The sequence below is a fragment of the Oryctolagus cuniculus genome, chromosome 1 (assembly GCF_964237555.1).
Source record: "Oryctolagus cuniculus chromosome 1, mOryCun1.1, whole genome shotgun sequence".
Taxonomy (NCBI): domain Eukaryota; kingdom Metazoa; phylum Chordata; class Mammalia; order Lagomorpha; family Leporidae; genus Oryctolagus; species Oryctolagus cuniculus.
This window is the reverse complement of record NC_091432.1, coordinates 165562524-165584717: the sequence shown is the minus strand read 5'-3', so window position 1 is coordinate 165584717 and position 22194 is coordinate 165562524. Positions and strand designations below refer to the sequence as shown.

Genomic DNA, 22194 nt, shown 5'->3' with positions numbered 1-22194 from the left:
AAGGCAGCATCACAGAAAGAGGGATGGATAGAATGACTGAGAGAGAGAGAGAGAGAGAGAGAGATTTTTTATCACTGGTTCACTCATCAAATGGATATGACAGCCTGTGGTGGGCCAGGCCAAAGCTAGGAGCCTGGAATTCCATCCGGGTATGCCAGATGGGCGGCAGGGGCTCAAGTACTTGAAGCATCTTCTGCTGCATTCCTGAGCCTGTTAGAAAGGATCTGGATGGTAAGTGGAGCAGCTGGGACACAAACTGGTATGCCAGCATGGCAGCTAGTGGCTTAAGCTGCTGCCCCACAACACTAGCTCCCCTACCAAGCTTTCTGTCTCAGACTTCCCACCTTCATATCTGTAGTTCAAAAATGTTTCTCTTCAACCTGTATCATATCCCAGATTAATATATAAAGTGCTGTCATATCAGATTAATTCCTTTTCTCAAGACTTCTCAACAGTGTCCCACATACTGCTTAATTGAAGATCCCAGGTGAGGTATTGGAATCTGACTTCATTTACATATGCCTAAAGGAACTTCATCCCTCAGCCAATTTTATTCTTCCTCATATATCTGTCTTGTTTGCTCTGCCTAAAAGGTTTACTAACCTGCACCTATCAGAATGCCAGGCATTGTTTTTTTGTTTTGTTTTGTTTTTTTTTTTTTTTTTTTTTTTTTTTTAACTAAAGATCTGCCTTACTCATGCTCTGTCTAACCCTACCAGAAAGCAGTAATTTTCCCCTCTGGACTTCCCTCTGTGTTCTAGAGATATTGAATGATTTAATCCATTCTAGTTACCTTTAATCAATTAAACCATTTATATGTATCTATAAAGTAGTCCCTCAGTATACAAATAGATCCATTGTATCCCTTCTATCAATCCATCAAGCTGTAATGTGTAATGAGCTTCTGGTTGGCTGGGCTGGGCTGTGCTATGAAAATCTTTACTACCATTTCTCTCTCTCTCTTTCTCTCTCTGTCTCTGTCTCTGTCTCTTTGTCACCACCCCATCTGTACACACACACAAAGCTAACCCTATATCTTGCATACAATGAGGTGCTATATTGAAGTTCCCACTCTGAGTAGCAAACACATAGTTGTATTATACTGGATGGTAGGGCGTTTATTTAATTGTATTTTAATTTAAAAAATACTACAGATTTGAAACACTTGTAAGTTTGCGCTGGTTGATAATCTAGCTATTTAATCATTTTGATTTTCTGAGGCTGCAGTGATACTATCTTTGTTTAGGTTATAAACATTTCCTCAGAAGATACATGAGACTATCATGTTGAGCATTTGGGCCAATAATCTTTTGATCATTGAACATACTTTTAAACAAATTTTCCATCTGTTTTACTTGGCTGCCATTTCCTACCTTACATATGACAATTATGGGTGAACTTTCATTTAGTATTAAGTATATTTTCCTGTGGACAATTTATAGATTTTTCCTAAGGTCTGAGTTTAATGTTTCAAATGACCTACAGTACACTGGAAGCATGTGATCTCGCCAAGTTGCTTTGGTCTCAGTATTTTAGATGTCAAATGCTGAAGTGTGCCATCTTTTCCTTGACATTGGTCATTCCCTGAAGCTGAACGAACATTTGCTAAAGTATCTGATCCACGATAAGAGTGACAATTTATTCTTTGATGAGCATGATGGAAATTTATCCTAATTCTGTATCAGCTCCTCCCAAATACATAGACCTTACCCACATGAAATTGAGAAGAACAAATCTGGGTTAATTGGGGAGGGAGGTGAGATTAATCATATGCTTGTTGTAATGGAGCTGATTAATCCTCTTTATAATATTTAAATTTTGTTTCATTGTTATCTTTCTTCCCGATTTTGACATTGTTCTTTTATCCTCTCTCTCACTTTCACTTTCCCTCCATTGTCATAATGTATTCCTGTGAGAATTTTCTTCTCATACCCTGGTCCTTTAAAGCTTCTATTCAACCCACACTCACTGGGCACACTTCAACCTTTACTTGTTTTAACCTTATTACCATCAGTGCCCATTTTACCTAGCAAAACCTGGCCACTGGATTTATCTGAAAATCCATAGTTTTCAAGTATTGATAGACTTCCCTTAAAACTTTACTGCCTGACTCCCAGTCACTATCTAATTCTAATTTATTTCATCCTCACTCATACCACTGCTGTATATTCATGTAGGGGGGTACTTCAGAAAGTTCATGGAAGAATGAAATTATAAGATAAATTTATTTTAGTACAAAATTTTGAAATCTTTTCATGATATTAATTTTTTCATAATCATTTTCCATGAACTTTTTGAAGGTCTCATATGTATGTATGTGTGTATGGTATGTGTGTGTGTATATATATGATGTGCATATGGTATATATGTGTGTGTACATATATGGTATATGTAAATATATGCCATATATAATCTATATTCTTCTTAGAAATGATTTATAGTCACATGAAACTTTTCTGCTGTTTTCTGACCTGTGTTTTCTCTTTGAAAACAGAAGTACTTACTGATCTTCTTTTAAGAGCTATAATGCTGAGTTCCTTTAGAAAGTTTTGCAGTTTAACATTTTGGTAAAGCATTTACTCATTCCATTTATATATTGTAACACACAGACAGTCACTATATAAGTAAACCCATGCTTTATAAAATGTCCATCAGGGCTGAAATCCTTTTATGAAATTAGAATTCCTTTCAGTATCTTTTAATGAATATGATAAATATTAAGTGTTTTGGCCAGCGCCATGGCTCACTTGGCTAATCCTCTGCCTGTGGCGCCGGCACCCCGGGTTCTAGTCCCGGTTGGGGCGCCGGGTACTAGTCCCGGTTGCTCCTCTTCCAGTCCAGCTCTCTGCTGTGGCCCAGGAAAGCAGCGGAGGATGGCCCAAGTGCTTGAGTCCCTGCACCCGCCTGGGAGACCAGGAGGAAGTACCTGGCTCCTGGCTTCGGATTGGTGCAGTGCCGGCTGTAGTAGCCATTAGGGGAGTGAACCAACAGAAGGAAGACATTTCTCTCTCTGTGTGTCTCGCTCTCTCTCACTGTCTAACTCTGCCTGGCAAGAAAATAAATAAATAAATAAATTAAATTAATAAGCTTCTAGTGTCCCGGTTATTGCCTTGAACTAATTAATGAATATTTAAGAGTTCACTGGTATTTGGAAGGCTGTCAATTTCCAACCTGATTGCTCTGAGGGTGGTTGTCTTCCTTATAGAAAAAGCATGAAGTTGATTTCTTGGCTTCCTTATCATACCATGTTTCTTCCTTTCTGTGCCCTGGGTCCAACAAATTCAGTACAGCCATAAGCCAGTTAGAGCAGAAGATTCCTGAAACCAAAAGAAGTAGCTCCATTGTTACCTGTTTTACCTAAATCAACCAACCAATTAATAAATCTTCCAAGGTTCAAGTATTGTGGAAAGTCAGTGTGTCTATCCCTGGGGAGCACGATTTGCCTTTTACCCCTCCTTGCCCCTTCCTTTCCTCCTCTAAACTGTTCAACATCAGGCTAGAAATGAGAGAGCTTTCTAAGAAATCATTTGGAAGTCTGGACCACTATATGTTAAAAACTTAAGGTCTAGAGGCAGGTATCCAAGGAAAAGAACTGCTTAGATATGCTAAGTGAAGGAAGTGCTGGTTTATCCATCTAATGTTGCGACCTCACAAACCCTGAGCATGGACAGTGACACATTTTATTGTTCATTAAAACCTAGAAAGCCACAAGATGTGGATCATTTTATTTTTATTTGGAAGACTGAAATCTCTCTTCGAATTTTCTGCACTCAAACTTTAAAGAAAATGTAGATATTTTAGCAAATTAATGTGATAAGCAGATTCTTCCTAAAAGTGATAGTCACATGAGTCTTTTTAGCTGTTGTTTTACCTGTGCTTTTGAAAACAAGAGCATTTACCAATTCACTTGTTAGAGATACAATACTAAGATCCTTTGTAGTTTTACAGTTGGACATTGTGGTAAGATGTTTGTTTATTCCTTACATTTAGGAGTATACTGAATCTTCTCACTCGTGTAACATCATTTTCTTCAGTTTATTTTTAAGTAAAATGAAGAACTGCATTGATTTCCATCTGGCTGTGAGAATGTTTGAGAAATGAATTTACTTACTTGTGTTTTCTAAGAAAACAGAATAAATTATATTACATCCACTTATGAATTAATTTAATAATTTTTCCTTCTAACTTCTTTTTTTTAAATGATTTTATTTACTTGAAAGTCAAAATTAGAGAGAGGGGGAGAGAGAGAGTGACAGAGAGAGAGAGAAAAAGAGAGAGAGAGATAAAAAGAAATCATCCATCTGCTGGTTCACTTCCTAGCTGGCTGCAAGGGCTGGGGCTGGAACAGGCCGAAACCAGGAGCCAGGAGCTTCTTCTTGGTTTCTGACATGGGTGCAGGGGCTCAAACACTTGGCCATTGTCTGCTGCTTTCCCAGGCACATTAGCAGGGAGCTGGATAGGAAGTGGAGCAGCCAGGACTCAAATCGGGGGCCCATTTGGGATGCCGACACCACAAGCCGTGGCTTTACCCACTATGCCACTGTGCGGGCCCCTCCCTCTGACTTCTTACACTAAGGTATTCTTATTATTACATTTTATTAACTCTGTGGAAGAACCAACAACTTAGGAAAATAATATAAACTAAAAGCTATTAATTAACAAGTTTTTAAAATATAATTGTTTAATATATGTTTCATACTGAATGTTCTTTGTATATGGTATTCTACCATAAAAACCAGAAATGACATAAAAATAAATAGACTTGGCTGTGGGAGTTACTGTCTATCATTTTTCTTTGGGAGGGAACACGGTATGTTAAAATTTGAAAGCATCATAATTTCCATAGCTGAAGAAAAGTATAAGAAAGTTAACTACATTTTAAAACACTACATATTTTTGTTATTAGCTACACTAAAATAGTTGGTGTGGTCAGATAGCTAAAAATTAATGAAATCATTTTTCTCATAAATTGCCTATGTTTTTTAAAAAGCCTTTAGTTAATATCATTAATATAACCCAATAACAGTACCTGTTTGTAATAGAATGTATTAATAGTAGCCAAAAGGTAGATATTTCTGAATATGCTTGTCAAGAGTGTATCCTATTTATCATTGTCACCTGCTACTCATTTAAGGTTTTATGATTGCTGACTGTTTGCTGAGATGACAGGTAGTAAAACTGTTTTTTGTAGTTGTCCCTTTTCTTTTTTGGCTCTGAATTATTTTCTCTTCTACATTCCATCTCTGCTGTCATTTCTAATAGCTCTGCCTACCACCACATCCTGAAATATAATGTAGGGGCCATGGTTCCATTTTAATGTTTGTTTATACTAATGACCCTCTACTGCCAAATTTTAATGCAGGATTGAGAAAGGTGTATAAATTTAGTAGATTTTGAGCATTAATGGAAGAATCTTGTACATTTGCATTAAAATACTAATGCCTTTGAAACTCAGAATCTGCCAAAGGACTTTTCTTGCATAACACACAAAAACAAACAGGAAATCCTCCTTAGGTGGGAGATTAGCAATAGACTGGGTACTGTCTCACATCCTAAACATTGAAAGTCAAGAATGTTTTTTCTTAACTAGAATAATCCACCAGGGGTTCCTGCTCCTCAGGTCTGCATTCCAATTAGAATTACAGACTATTCCAAAAGGTTTACTTTTGTTACTGGGCTTATGATTAAGTGTGCATTTTTTATTTTATTCTCTGGGGGTGGGGGGAAAAAGGGAAAAACACATCTAGTGATAGCTGTTCATTGGTCACCACTGAAAAGAAAATTGAACTTAAAGAATCTATCAGAAGTTCTCTGGTCAGCCTTTTGTTACTATCTTGTCTTGAGCCCTTTTTTTAATGACATCTATTATCAGATTGAAATGGCGATTGAGACGCTGCAAAAGTCTGACGGTCTGTCTACTCACAGAAGTTCTCTTCTCAACAGCCATGTAAGTTGCCTCTTCTTCATGTAAACTAATCTCTTGCTTGTTCTGCATGTCTTGCTTGCCTCTAAATGCTTGTTTTATTTATTTACTTACTTATTTGCTTATTTATTTATTTTATTTCTTAACCTTCTTTTCTCAGCCCCTTATGACCTCTTTCATTTAATGGCTATTTTCTACACGGAAAATCAAAAAAGTAGAGCCCCCAGTACACTGTCCTAGCTATTTGTACTGTTTCGGTACAGATATAACATTCTCAAGTTAATAACAAGTTGCTTTTATTTGTTCAAAGTAATTAATAATGATTTTTAAATACTTAAAGCTTTTTTAGTTTGGTATTTGTTGACTGTAGAGTGAAAACTTGTCACCTGTGTCTCTATGTCTGAGACCGAGAAACAGTCATGTCTGTTTCTGTGACCAGTAATATTCTTTAAGTGGGAAAAGATTACTGAAGCCAAATGCAGTGGTAAACTGAAAACGACTTCTTCCAGTAAGTCTGGGGGGATAGCCAGGAAACAGCTGCATGGCTGAGCTCAGGTCCTTAACCCAGAGAAATGAAGGTGGGCCTAGAGAAAAAGTGAGGCTGTAGGTAACCCACGAATTGCTAATAATTGAGACAAAACAATTACCCTTACTATCTCCGGAAGCCTCTCACTGTTAATCAGATGCAGCATCACTATGACACTGGTAAGTAACTGTAAGAAGGGTGATGGCAGTTATGTGAAGTTAATAATATTGTGCACTGTTCAAATTTGAGGAGCCATTGAAAATGTTGATTAAAAATTACCTTGTTAAGATTGTTTGAATATGTGGGAACAGGTAAATAGACTTGTGACTTGAATCTAATTGATAGAGATGTTTTGTTAAAGTAATATTAGTGACATTAATAAGAAGAGTTTTTCCTCCAAAAGCCCAAAATCAGGATCTTTTTTATTTTTCAATAAATCTTTAGCTCATGGAACATGTTTTTGCTATGCTTTTTAAATATTTGAATTTTGAAGTATTTCAATCTTATGTTCCAAAATAACATTAAATATTTCCTTATGTTCTACATGTTTGCTTTTTGGTGGGGTATTTTGTTTTATTTCTTTTTCAAAGGACAGTTTCATGGTAAACAAATACAGGGTAGCCAACTTCAAGAATGCCTGTAATTTTGGTGAAAATTATAGATATAACTTAAAAATAATAGTATATATTTTGTACTGTCTCTTTGAAGCAGTTTAAGGTATAACCCTTTCTGAAAATTTGTATTCAGTATGTCTGTCTTTTGTATGTTTCCCAAGCATATCCCTGCTATGTAGGAATGAGTCTGTTGTGCTAAAGGCTGATTTATTATATACTTTTAAGTTGCATGAATGTGGAGTGGGGGTGAAAAATAATTGGTGTGTGTGTTTTGAAAGTATTCTTCACTTTTGGTCAGAAAAGTGCAGAGACTTAAGAAAAATATAGAACTTAAGTTTCCAGTTACCATTTTTCAGTTTTTAGACCTGAGTATTATTTTGATAGTCAATTCACATTTCATTCTTATTTGAAATCTGTAACTTAGCAAAGTATGTGATACATTTAATTGTAGTTTCAATTATTCTTCTAAAGAGTGTCTTCATGAACAATAATATAAATCAGAACATGGTTTTGTGTATTTTTTACTTGTTGATTTGTTTGCAGCTCCTCAAATATCTGTGTTTTCTAAAAATAATTACTTTCCTCTCATATAATTCATGAGGTAATATATAGTAAGTGTGTGGATTAGGCTGCATATACAATACGCAAATGTTTATTATGGCATGACTTCATGTTTTTTATTACCTAGTATGGCAAATCTTCCATACTATTAATTGCCAGAGGCATTGCAGTACATAGGGAAAGTGAGTGCAAATATTGCTAATGCAAGGATAATCTTTCTCTAGCTGTTTTGATTCGAGTTTATTACTCCTCTAGGATACAGCAAAGTTTATTCAAAAACACATTTATAGTCATGTCTTCAGGAATATGAATCATTTGCCATATGGTTTGTACGTAGAGCCAGGATCAGTGATCTGCTGACCTGTCCATGAGGTTAACTTCTCCCTGAACACAGAAAAAAAAAAAAAATGCCGCTCTCTGTTTTTGAGAAGTTAATTAAGCTCCAAATTTTTATTAGATACATCCAAAGAACTGTAATAAAATAATGCTTGTATCCTAGTTTATAACAACCTGCTAAAGGAATTTTAAATTCTGTGAACCTAATTGATTTTTCATTGTTTAGAAATTTTTCAACGCAGAGGTTTTACTTTTTTTTAAAAAAAAAAAGGTAATATTTTAAATAGCAGAAACTGTGCATTACCTTTATGTCTCCTTTATGTATTGCTTGAGGTTGAGGGATTTTTTGAGGTAGGCATGAATTCAAGTTTCTACAAAGGATCAATTTCATTAGGCAAAAAATTAGGAGAAAGTGTCAATCACCCATACCTCATGTTTACTAGTTTTTAAAGAGGGATGTTATTAATTTGGAGCAGAGAAGGCTGTTCTCCTTCTGTTTTGCGACATGACATAGAAAGGATTCTTATTTCCTTTTTATAAACTTGGTTATCCTCTGTAATCCAGAAAACTTTCACTGAGAGCAAATCAAATAAATAATCCCTTCACAGGAGAATCCAGCTGGATTGCTTTGCTTTTCATCTTTCCATGTAGTAGAAGATGAGGTGGCATGTTACGTTTTGTATCCCATTTTCAGCATGTTCTTAAGAGTTTTTGTTACTGCGGATCTATTTTTATCACTGTCATGCTATTAGAATTCAGATTAAAATACATTTATAACTTTTTTATTTCACACACTATATAGTGTCTCATCTATGACTAAATACAGTTGTACTGAAGGCAGGGCTTTATTCTGTTGACATTGTTAAGATGATGGCCATTCTTTCAGTGCTGGTGTTTCATAGACAGCCATCACATGTGTATTGTCCAGTGACATTTCCAATACAGTAAGGATTTTTTGTATGTTTTGCCTACCCATGCATCTCTAAGGACTTGCATAAACTGATACATGGTGGCTACTCACTAAATATTTACTAAATGAATGAACATAAGAAACAGTAGGCTGGAATAGCCTTTATCTTACTTTTAGTATTCTAGAATGCCTTTGCCAGTAGCTTGTATGTTTCTGTGTAGACTCATGCATGCATAGTGTTGTTGCCTTTGTTTTCTAGGGTGCTTCAGTAGATGTAGGTGTGAATATTATTGGTAGAGGAGGGTCTCCTTGTGGCATATCATTTGGATGATAGCTGGTCACTCATATTTCCCCACATGAAGCCTTCTGTTTAAGAGTTGATAACTTTTCACCCTTCCAATCAAATCCTTTAAAAAGCTTTAGCCAAGAATGACATCACTCACCTTATATGAGCACTTCAAAAAGTTCATGGAAAATGGAATTGAAAGATAAGTATATTTTTGTTCAAAATATCTTGAAATCCATATTATTCCTTTTCCATTGACTTTTTAAGATACCCTTATGTTTTAGAATAGTACTTTTGATACGACTTTACAGAATTCTTCGTAGAATTTAAATACTTTTTAATTTAGTATTTTTATTTCTGATTTTTTTTGCATGTAAAGGTGCTGGGTAAATGATGTATAGGACATTCAATTCTCACACCAGACTTGTTTATATTTTTTCTCACTTGTGATCAATATGAATCAACATTTCTGGTAATGTTGTATCCAATTTGGAATCCTTGATATTGTAAATCTGAATTCAAACTGTTAAATTAATTGTTTTCTACTTTCACATAATATTTGTAAGGTTTTCTACTTTAAAAAATTCAGTTTTAGTTATATAGAAAGACTTAGTGTTTATTTTATACATTTTTCCAAATCAGGTAAATACTTACTAAATTTTTTGTAGTTTTAGCTACTGAAATCTATTCAATTAAAAGCAAGACCTTGTTTTTGACTTGCTTTCCCTTGACTTTGTGGCATTGTAAGTGTTATAGAAGTAAGTCCTGTCAAAATGTGTATCATCAGTGAACTGAAGTTTTAAAATGAATCCTAATGGATAAGAATCCATCTGGGAAAAGATGTCAGATGTTACATTTAGATGTTAATTGGGCAATGTAATATTTATTGTTTTATTTGTCAATCAGTATATTCCTTTAGGAAAAATAAGAACTGTTCATTGTCAGTAATGGATCCTTATTAATATAGATTAAATGAAAAGTTTGAAAGATGCAATTATCTCAGTTTCTACCCTCAGATGAATTTATGCCGGTTCATTAGTAGAATACTCAGGTTTTAAACATAAAGGCTAAAAATTCCTGTGGTATTTTATGGGCTTTTAAAATCATAAATGTAAGCAAACAGTTTGTAAGACATTTTATAAAAGAGTAAAAGAAAGAATAATTGTTTAGTTCTAAATTACTGAAGTTTAAGAGTGTTGTTTTCTGATACCCAAATACATTTTATTGTAGACAAAGCTGATGGAAATGATAAACCTTAAAACAGGCATTGGCTTACCTTAGGCAGCACAAGGAACACTCACAAACTTCCTCATACATAGAGACTTAACTGTCACGTTTCTCTGTTGCCGTAAAAGAAATGCTTTTTGATCCATGGTTTAGGCTAAAATTTTATCACCATATCAAAACCCAAAGGTTAAATACTGGCATATGGAAAGCAAATTATAATACCCAGCTAAATTGCAAAGCCTTATCTCCTAGCTGTTAAAGCAGTGTCTGTTAATACAGTGAGGTTTTCGAAGATACAACCCGAGGTGGTGCAGTAGTTGGGAGGCTTCCTAGCTGGGACAAGTCTAGCTGCAATGAAACCACCTCCATTCCTCAGGGCTTTTTACCTCTACTTGGTCTCCCTGCTGCTCCTTCAAAATGCTTAGCAAGCTTCTGGCAAGGATGAACATTTCTCCTCCTGCAAATGTAGTCTTGCCACTATCAGAGTTACAGTTGCCAAACACCTATTCTTGTGGAAGTTTTTAAAACCAGCCCATGATTTTATATATGCATAATTAGTTTATGCACATACACATAGATAAACAAATGCAGCTTTTAAAAAACTTTTTAAAAGGAACATTTTTTAAGAATGTAAGCTATTTAAGAACAATGACCAGTTTATAAAACAGCTGAGATATTTTAACTTGCTCAGCCCTTTCTTAGTACTGCAGAGCCAAGCCACTAAAAGCTTCTGTTTCTCTGAAATACTCAGTTGAGGTATGAAGAATATGATTTAGGCTTCTAAGCAGTTTATGCCAAGTCTTGCTTTTATAAATTATCTTACTACTTATATGAAGAATTAACTTTGCTTAAGATTACTCTAATGGACTTTTACATATATAATACACATAACACATATCATTATATCATTGGACTGAAAATATTTTATGTTGAACTTTTAATATTTGTACCAGTTTTATAAAAAGAAGTTATGATAGTACTTCAAATTTTATTTTATTTTTCACATTGTAAAATTTTAGGTACATGAAGATTTTGATAATTATGAGAAATGAATACTCAGTTTTAGGTATTTTTCTTTAATTTTAAGTAATGAAATGTTTCAAAAAGACTACTACACTATTAAGGCAGTTTAAAGAAGTTTTATTTGCATCTTATTAATTCAATGATTTTCATTTGCTTATATTATATTAGAATTTTTTAATTGGGTCTATTTTTGTAATACAGTACTTTTAGTTATAAAATTCATGTTACAAAATTGATTATGTTTATTTGTGAAAAAGACTTTTTTAAACTTAGATTTACTACATATAATTTGTTCATTTAGCAAAGGATATAGCACTCATTTTTTTCTCTTTGTTAAGAAAACATACCATTATGCCTTTTACAGTCTATATTATTCTATGAGAATACATGTATATATTTACAAACATGTTTGGCATTTTTAATTACATTTATTTTGTGTTCTGTGCTTATAGATATGGGAACTTCATTAGTTGGTTTTTAAAAATTACTGTTTTCTAAAAATATGTACATTTTATATATATTTCCATTTTCAGGGATTTTATATTCTATTAAGGGCCTATGTTGTTTCTTCACTGTTTTGAGAATAGCAGTGGAATCCTTTGCTGTGTCTGGAGTGTGTATCACCTAAGGGCCAGCACTTTTGTGAACTGTGTTTCCCTGTGGCTGCTCAAGTGCTTCCAAATTTCACTCATCTTACTGACACATGTGGATGAAATACATGAGTCATATTGGTGTTGCCACATTTAAAATTCCATTTATGTGAGAGGCAGAGAGAGAGAGAGAGAGAGATACAGAAACATAAAGATCTTCCATTTTCACTCCTCAAATGCCCACAGTCTCTGAGGCTGAGCCAGGCCAAAGCTGGGAGCCAGAAACTGAATCCTGCTTTCTCACGTGGGTGGCAGAGATCAAATACTTGTACCATCACAGGCTGCCTTCCATGGTTTGAGAGAAGTGCTAGTTCTCAGTTATAGGCAGAATACTAATTTGAACCGCAGTCATTTAATTTGCCAATCATTTTACCTGCTCTCTTTTATATGACATGAGTATGTTCAGTGAACCTTTCCTATGTGTAATTTAGAACACTTAGAATTAAGTGCCTCTGGGAAACTCACTTACAGGTGATTCGTATTAAAAGAATTATTTTTTAACATGTAACATTGTTCTGCCACTATAAAAAGGAGAGCTTATTTTATATAAATTTTTAGAAGTATAATGGCAAGCTGCATATGTTTATTTTAAGATCTATTTATTTATTTGAAAAAGTTACACAGAGAAGGGGAGGGGGGCTTCCATCCGCTGGCTCACTCCAACTGGCTGCCACAGCTGTAGCTGTGCCATTCTGTAGCTTCCTCCTGGCCTCCCACAGGGGTGCAGGGGCCCAAGGACTTGGGTCATCCTGGGCTGCTTTCCCAGGCCATAGCAGAGAGCTGGATGGGAAGTGGAGCAGCTGGGAATTGAACTGGCGCCCATATGGGATGCTGGCACTGCAGGTGGCAGCCTTACCCGCTGCACCACAGTGCCAGCCCAGCAAGTTGTATATGTTACAGAAGTAATTCATATATTTAAATTTACATGTTCCCATGTTCTCTTGCATGTATGTTCCATAGAGGACTTGAGGTCTTTCTGAAAAAGCATGAATTTTTGAGAAACATAAAGTGCTCTGTTCTGCCTTTTAGGCTTAGTAGCTATGTTTAGTAAGCCAGCAATTGTAATGGATTTAATGAGAAGTTTAATTACATAAGCATTGTGTAAGAATATTTAAAATTAAAATGATTCTGGAAAATCAGTGTCATGGTTAAAGGCAATAATTCTGAAAATATTTTAGTTGAATTTTCTTCTTGAATGTTCAGATTCTAAGTTTGACCACAAATCTTAAAATATATAAACAAAATGGAGAAATGTTGTAATTTGTATGAATATAATCATTTTATCATTTGACTAAATTCTTAGAAATCATGAGTGAGCTCCTATTTATCGTCGCAATAGTAGGATCCTCAATCTTTGTTTGGCTCTTATTTGGTTGTCAGTAAATTAATTCCTTGGCTTGTATAATTTATACTTAATTTGAATTATGTATTAACTCCATTATACCTCATATATATATGTAACGAAAATTTTGTCGAGACAAGTAAAGTATTCATTGCTAGCTTGGAACTATTCGTCTAAAGAAATTGGAAAACATGAGTTGAAAATCTGACTCAGGAGTTGTGACAATATGTCACCTTAAGCAAATCATTTATTTCAGTTTTCCTTTGGTAAATAAATAAAGAAATAATTGGTGAATTTTACTAATGTTGAAATTCAGTAATCCATGCATGTGTTAGATTTTCTATAAATTCCTTACATGTTGTATTCTTTAAGGATTATTTTCTTAAAAAAATTATACAACACAAAACTTGAAAATGTGGACTATAGGCTGAGAAAACATTGCTTTACCCGCTACCATTACAGTTCGCCTTCCAGAATTGTGTGAAAAAAATATATAGCTTTGAGGTAGAAAATGTCAAATGATGTAATAAATGATTCCTTTTCATTACATATAAATTATTTGCCAATGTCTAGTGAATTTCTTTCCCACTGGAGAAGAAATAACTGAATTTTGTCCTTTCTGCTTGCAGAATTTCTCTCAGTAGATAATATTATTATGGTAAAATCTAATTGTTATTTGAGATAAGTAAATTAAACTGTAAAAATGAATAGAACTTTAATATAGATACTAATACATGGCAGCCTGCTGTTCACATATTGTTAACAAACCAACACTAAAGGCATGTGCTATGCTTGAGGCTTGGTAACTTGTTTTGTTATATTTATGACCAGTTAATGGGATTGTTTGAATTCCCTTAGGATGTGTTTGTCTTCAGAATTGCAATCAATACAGGGAGAATTAGTGTGTCTCCACATGTGCTTGAATATTTGAAGAAATGGATATTGTCTGAGGTCATAAGTGATGTTCATCTGTTGTCAGTGTTCCTTAGAGTTTCAAAGCCTTATTACACTGGCCTCCTGATTCATCAATTCAAGCCATCATAAGAGTTGATGAACTTCTAAGTATTTCTGTGAATTGCAGTGGCTTAAATTTGGGCACATTAAATGATCTTTCTATATTTACTGTCTTATTCCTACTAGCTCCAGTGGCTGCTGGACAATTATGAGACAGCAGAAGGAGTAAGCCTTCCCAGAAGCACTCTGTACAACCACTACCTTCGACACTGTCAGGAACACAAACTGGACCCAGTCAATGCTGCCTCTTTTGGAAAACTTATAAGGTCAATTTTTATGGGGCTACGAACCAGAAGATTGGGCACTAGGTTGGTACTGAAAATAAACTATTCTCTCTTTTTCAAATTTTCAGCAACTCAATACATTGCATAAGCAAAAATACTTGATTACATATAATATAGAAGGGCAAAAGAGAGAATGAGCTAAATTTATAAAACCATCAGGAGAAGGAAAGTTCACTATTCGGTGCACACTACTGAGCAAGACAGACGTGTTGTCCTAAACATTAACTGAGCAAAACTTTGAGAAGAGCTCATTCTCACACTACCTAGAAATTAGGAGACCAACCTGTTAATGCAAATTTACATATGGTTCTTTAAAATTTAGATATCACCATATTTGCTGATTGAAAATAGCCATACTAAAGATGATGAGTAAAATGACATAGTAAAAGGAAATCTGTTTTCTCTTGACTCTTATGAAGTTGTATTTAATTGTCTTTATAAATAACAATCTTAATTTGAATAGAGTAAGAAATTAAAGCTGAGTTTCTCATTTCCTTCTGGAGACCAATTAAAAATCCTTTGGTAAACTTGCAAAATACAAGTACTAGAAGTTCTTTGTGATGACTTGGTCTCATTTTACTTCTCATTATCGTTTTACTTTTTTTATTCTTGATTATAAAACCATACATGTAAGAAGGTAAAAATATAGAGTTCCATTGCATAGAAATCAACAATATGCAGAAATAACTTTTAGTTTATTTGTTTTTCTTCCTTTGGAAATAAAGTAGTATTTTAATATTCAAAATATGATGAAAAGAAAATGAAGAATTATGAGGCTCCATTTTTGTCTTTTCATGATTTTTTTAAAGATTATTTGATAGGTAGAGTTACAGACAGCGAGAGGGAGAGACAGAGGTCTTCCTTCTGTTGGTTCACTCCCCAAATGGCCGCAACGGCTGGAACTGCACCAATCAGAAGCCAGGAGCCAGGTGCCTCCTCCTGGTCTCCCATGTGGCTGCAGGGGCCCAGGGACTTGGGCCATCCTTTGCTGCTTTCCCAGGCCATAGCAGAGAGCTGGATTGGAAAAGGAGCCCATATGGGATGCTGGCGCTGCAGGCAATGGATTAACCTACTGCGCCATGGTGCCAGCCCATGTCTTTTCATGATTTTTGCAAATTGTCCTAACAAATATTTTAGATTGCTGGGCAGAAGGATATAAATACTTTTTGATATCCTAAATCTTACAGAAATCAAATAAAATATTAAAATAGAAATAGTATACTACGTGATCATTAGGTGATATACCTTTAATTAGTTATAAATCACATCTTTCAAGTATTTCAGTGAAGAGATTTCATTCCTCATATAGTAAACAGAGCCTTAGTAATTAATTCATTATATTTTTATGGTGAAAAGCAAAGTGAGTGTTGTAGGGGGGAAGAGACTGATCTTTTCCCCTCATTAAAAAAATAATTAGCAAGCAAAAAACATATAAATTTATTTAGTGGAAGCCTTCAGAAATAAAGACCCAAAGAAGCAGAGAAAACTGTATGTATGTTATGCTAATTCCCGTGAAGAAGAGTGTGCTCCGATGGCAGTCACCTGGGAGGAGCTGGCCAGGCCCTTAGGTTCCATTCCACTTCTCTGTGTCTCTGTGTCTGCAGAGGTAAGGACATTCCTTTCCTCCAGGTAAAGGGAGGCTGCCTTTAGAATGAGGATCCCAGACCTATTTTCAGAGTGAAATCAAGGTTTTATGGCCCTTTTCAAAAGGAGAGAAGAAGCATAGGAAATTTCTAGTTTTCACAGCCTGCTTCTGCTGTTAGTCAAATGCCAGAGTGCCATGTTTTGGTGTAGCATGTCCTGAACCCCATTACTGCATCTGATTTATGAGATTTGCAAGGTCTGTGTGAATTCAGAGTGTGAATTATTCCTTTCGGTTGCATTATAAGTGATTGTACAGCTTTCAGATTTGCTGGAGGTTTACTTCTCTCCTAAATATCTTTTCTCTGTATTTAAAAAGATAGTGTGTTTTAAATGGAAGAATATGATTGTCCATTGAGACTAAAGAAACTAGTTTTCATTCCCTCAAAAAATTCTTTATGTTTCTCTACTATTTTCCCCAAAAACCACAAAAAATTCATTATTTGGGGACCTAACCTACTATCTTCTTTGCTGATGGCTCATAGTCTGCTGGTGGAGCCAATATTTTGAAGTTCTGGGCTTTATTCAACATTCTGATAGCTGTATTGTCATGCTGCTTTTGTTACTGAAAGAGATTTCAGTGGGCTCTACTCAGAGGCTCCATTCAAACCTTGAAACATATAGTTAAAATAGAAAGGGACAAAATGGGGGTTGTTGAGTTTGTGAATGAGTAGAATGGCTACTCTCTTAAGTATATTTTGCAATATTACAGCTTTTACTTTCTGATCTCCCCACCCCTTCTCACTAGGTAACAATTATATCTCCTGTTCCTTTTAAAATTTTGGATAATACTTTAAGTTACAGTGGAAAAGCAAAGCCTAGAAGAAAAAGGAGAAAAGAAATGCTATGGGAGGGGTCAAGGGATAAACAAGTGAAATACTGTGAAAATAGAACTTTAGAGGAGAAATGTTGGCAGTGGCAAGATGAGTTCCCAGAGATTTCTACGATGAAAACAATTTAGGAATGACTTTCTAAACTTCAACTTTAGAACAGAAGCCAAATTGGTTATCAGTTATGATGTAAACTAAATCCTAATTTTTTTTTTAAAGTTAATATCCATCAGTAAAATTATCTGGTGAAACCATTCAAACCAGAGCCAGAATGTTTGTAAAGTTTTGGACTAAAGTAAGCAAAAATTATATAAAATCACGTTTCTTAAAGGCAAATCCAAAGATACTTTTCTTAGATCCCATCTCCAAATTATTTGCTCGAAGACCACATCCTTCTCTCCCCACCATTACTGGTGGCATAAAAAGGATCACTCCCTTCTAACCCATCCAGAATGCTAGTTGGTGAGAAACTAGAAAGAAACTGATCTCTCCCTCTATTTAAGATCTCACCAGAGAGACATCATTTTACTTTGTACTCTTGTCCCGTGATAAATGCTGCCTACTTCCCACCCCCTCTCTTCCCTACTGTCCTCCAGTTTGTATGGGAAAGCAATATAAATACATTGGTTTTGGGTTTGGGCTGTATTTTGTAGTGGGTTTTGAATACAAAATGTAATTGTACCTGTGGAAGACCCTTCCTTATAGGCATTAACTTTTCACACCTGCTTTCTTTTGTTAAAAACGTGTAGATATTCAGATGCTCTCTATTTTTGAAAGCTAGTTATGTAATATATTTTAATGTCTTTTCAAATATATAAGCTAATATGTTTTTCAATCTAGAAAGTAAAATTCTCTATTTTTACAAAACAATTAAATTTATATTTCCCATGAATTTCTTTTTTTAAACTTTTTAAAAAGATTTATTTATTTATTTGAAAGTCAGAGTTACACAGAGAGAAGGAGAGGCAGAGAGAGAGAGAGAGAGAGAGAGAGGTGTCTTCCATCCACTGGTTCACTCCCCAAATGGCCACAACGACCGGAGCTGTGCCGATCCAAAGCCAGAAGCCAGGAGCTTCTTCTGGGTCTCCCACATGGGTGCCAGGGGCCCAAGGAGTTGGGTCATCTTTTACTGCTTTTCACAGGCCATAGCAGAGACTGGATGGGAAGTGGAGCAGCTGGGACTGGAACCGGCACCCATATGGGATGCCGGCACTGTAGGCAGAAGCTTTACCCGCTATGCCACAGTGCTGGTCCCTCCCATGCATTTCTTTTTGTAAATGAAAGGAAAAAAAGCATGGAAAATGCCTTCTTGAAAAAATCTATCTTTAATTTATTATTTTCCCAATAATTTGCAAATTGTATTGTGAATATACTTTTGTTATTTCTAAGAACAAATGTGACTTAATACCATTGGTTGAACTCTTTAACACACAATTATTCTTAGGTGTTTAAATTTAACTGAAAAGTGATCCCTGTTAAATATAAGAGTGGGAATAAGAGAGGGAGGAGATGTAAAGTTTGGCACATACTCACTCAGACTTACCCCTAATGGTAGAGCTAGAAACGTGCCAGGGGATTCCAAATCAATGCCATCAAGGTGGCATGTACTAATGCCATATTACTAATCAAACTGATCAGTTTCAGTTCATAATTGATCATAATGATAGGATTTAGTGTCTACGGGATCATATAAACAAGACTAGTATCTGCTAATACTAACTGATAAAATGAAAAAGGAGAGAATGATCCAACATGGGAAGCGGGATACACAGCAGACTCATAGAATGGCAGATGCCCTAAACAGCACTCTGGCCTCAGAATCAGCCCTTAAGGCATTTGGATCTGGCTAAAAAGCCCATGAGAGTGTCTCAGGCATGGAAAGCCAAGATACTGTGGCAAAAAATAACCTAATTGGGGCTGGCGCTGTGGCTCACTTGGTTAATCCTCCACCTGCGGTGCCAGCATCCCATATGGGCGCCGGGTTCTAGTCCTGATTGCTTCTCTTCCAGTCCAGCTCTCTGCTGTGGCCCAGGAAGGCAATGGAGGATGACCCAAGTCCTTGGGCCCCTACACCCTCATGGGAGACCAGGAGGAAGCACCTAGCTCCTGGCTTTGGATTGGCGCAGCGCCAGCCATTGCGACCATTTAGGGAGTGAACCAACAGAAGGAAGACCTTTCTCTCTGTCTCCCTCTCTCTCACTGTCTAACTCTATCTGTCAAAAAAAAAAAAAAAAGATCTAAATGAAAGATCTCTGTGAGTGAGATGCCAGCAGAAAGAATGGACCATCAAAGAAGGAGGTACCTTTCTCTGAAGGGAGGAGAGTAGTTCCACTTTGACTATGGCCTTGTGTAAATAAACTTGGAGTTTGGGAACTCAGGAGGCTTCCATAGCTTTGGCAGCTCGTGACAAGAGCCTCGGGTGATTATTGACGTCATAAATAAGAGTGTCAATTGTTAAATCAACAACGGGAGTCACTGTACACTTGCTCCCCATGTAGGATCTCTGTCCATAATGTGTTGTACTATGTGAATTAATGATAAACTACTACTCAAATAGTACTTTATACTTTGTGTATCTGTGTGGGTGCAAACTGTTGAAGTATTTACTTAGTATATACCAAGTTGATCTTCTATATATAAAGATAATTGAAAATGAAAATAAATAAATAAATAAATAATTAAAAAAAGAAATTAGAGAAAAAAAGAACAAATGTGGCCTTTCTCATGGATAGGGAGGAATTGTGACAATTTTATTCCAGTTAGAAACTTGCCATTTTCAGAGTAATTTTTCCATATCTGTTTGATGTATTTTACTCAGCTTGCAAAGTGGATATAAATCATAAAAATAGAGTCTAATAAAATGTATTTCAAAGTCAATAAATACCTACTTTCTTTTGTGTTTTCAAAATATTAAATAATAAACTTCACACAGTAACTTATAATAAAGAAGTCATTTTATTTTGTCATCCCTAAAGAGAAAAATGTAGATCTGATCCCAGATATAAAATTAGTATTTTCCTTTTTCTCTATGTTGCTTTTTAATAAATTTATGTTAAATGTGCCACATTTTATCCTTGTATTGAATTTCTGTTGGCCTTAAACATTTTCCTACCATTATCCCTTCTAATTTAAATTTATAGTAAAGATTTGAGAATCAAATGTAACTCAAGTAGAATAAATAGACAATTTGCCTGATATTTAAGTATTTGTAAAAGTTTCTTAAATGGATTATATTTCACTTATTTGTTTCTCTTATTTGGAAGATAGAGAAACAGAGAGAAAGGGAGAAAGATGGATTGACAGAGATAGCCCATCTAGTGGTTTACTCCCCAAATGCCTAAAACAGCTAGCACTTGACCAGGCCAAGACTTGGAGTCAGAAATTCAGTGAATATCTCCCACCTGTGTCCCTGGGTGGCAGGCACCCATTTCTTGAGACTGCTGCTTCCCAAGCTGTGCATTAGCAGGAAGCTGGAATAGGGAGTAGAGCTGGGACTTGAGCCCATACTCTCCAAAAGGGATCTTAACTGTCGTACCAAATGCCTACCCATGTTTGGCCAATATTTAATGGAAAATTTATAGGGAAATGTTTTTCCTAGGTCCTTGAGCTGATTGATCCAGAATCTTATTTTGATTTTTCAAATGTTTTCACAATAAGTATATAGAAAAAGTAAATCATAAATATGTAACATTAATATGCTGCTATTACCTAATTTTTGGAAATGAGAAATTTAGTGAACATATTGTGTGATTAATGCTGGTTTTTTGTGTGTGTTTCCAATGTTTGTTGTTATTTTATGAAGAGGAAACTCCAAGTACCATTACTATGGGATTCGTGTCAAGCCAGATTCCCCTCTTAATCGTCTGCAAGAAGATATGCAGTATATGGCTATGAGACAACAACCCATGCAACAGAAACAAAGGTAGACTCTGGAATTATCACTGATATGTCAAACCTGTGTATTTCTTAGTTGTTCAGGGCTCCATTTTTCTGGGAAAAAAAAAAGTACCAGAATTCACAGTTGCGTTGCTGTCGTTGGCATGCTTCCACTATGGATCATTCTTAAATGTGATTTAGAATTTCAATGATCCTGTCTGTTTTCCAAATTTTAAAAAATTCTTCATCTCTCAGCCTGTTTGGCCCCTTTTAAGTTAAGTGTGACATCTCAGTCTGTTCAGACAGGAAAATAAAACATAGGGTGCATTCTCAAGCAAATACCAACTGGAGAAACTTGTTTCAGTATTCATGAGCTTCTGACTTGCTATTCTGTACATCTTTCAATTCATTCTTTCTGATACAATATGAATTCTTGCAGAATGTTTGGGACTTCTTAGATTTTCTTTGAATCCAGCTTTTATAGACATAGAATTGAGAAAATAGAGTGTAAGATATCTCACACATTCATGGATGGATGGATGGATGGATGGATGGAATTATAGTTCTTAGAAATAAAAAATACCCATGTCTAGTGTGGCTTCACAGCCAATGACAAAGTATTAATAGCCACCCTGTTTTCTATATAAGTCTTAGAGAGGTTAAATGATTTGGGCCTTCTGATGCCATGTAACTTATGTTACAATTTTAGAATAAAGAAAATGAAAAATCCCTCCTTCTTTACCAGCACAGCTCAGCCATGGCAGCAGTTATGATTTTCTCTTTCCACTGAACATACAGAGCTGGGAGAAAGAAGGTTCTAGCCATTGATCTGGAATGGTAGTTGACCTGACCAGATTGCACATCCATACCACTTTAGTCAGAGGCATTAGTTCTGATTCACCACGGGGCAAAGAACAAATCACACATAGTCCTTCATCTGTCATGGGCAGGGAAATACCTGGTTTGTGGGCCATATAAGGCCCACAAAATTATTTAGTCTGGTCTTGTAAAGGCAACCACAGGTTGGACTCAAAATTCAGTAAATTTATAGCAGGCTAATTTTTAAGTTGAATATTTTGTATAGCCTACAGATGATGTTATAAATATCCATATGCCCCTTGAACGAAAAAAGGTTACCTATTCCTGATTTA

At 35.4% G+C, this 22194-nt stretch overlaps 1 protein-coding gene across 12 annotated transcripts in view; it reads left to right on the top strand.

The window, feature by feature from the left end:
• Positions 1-22194, top strand: part of RFX3 (regulatory factor X3) — a 340088-nt gene that overhangs the window by 246634 nt on the left and 71260 nt on the right. For 10 of the 12 annotated variants that reach the window (XM_051846155.2, XM_051846152.2, XM_051846162.2 and 7 more), the window contains 3 exons: positions 5873-5947; positions 14539-14720; positions 20970-21089. In XM_051846155.2, the coding sequence (XP_051702115.1) occupies positions 5873-5947; positions 14539-14720; positions 20970-21089 (377 nt within the window). The remainder of the gene's footprint in view (positions 1-5872; positions 5948-14538; positions 14721-20969; positions 21090-22194) is intronic. The other 2 variants (XM_070051492.1, XM_051846185.2) reach the window with 1 other exon arrangement.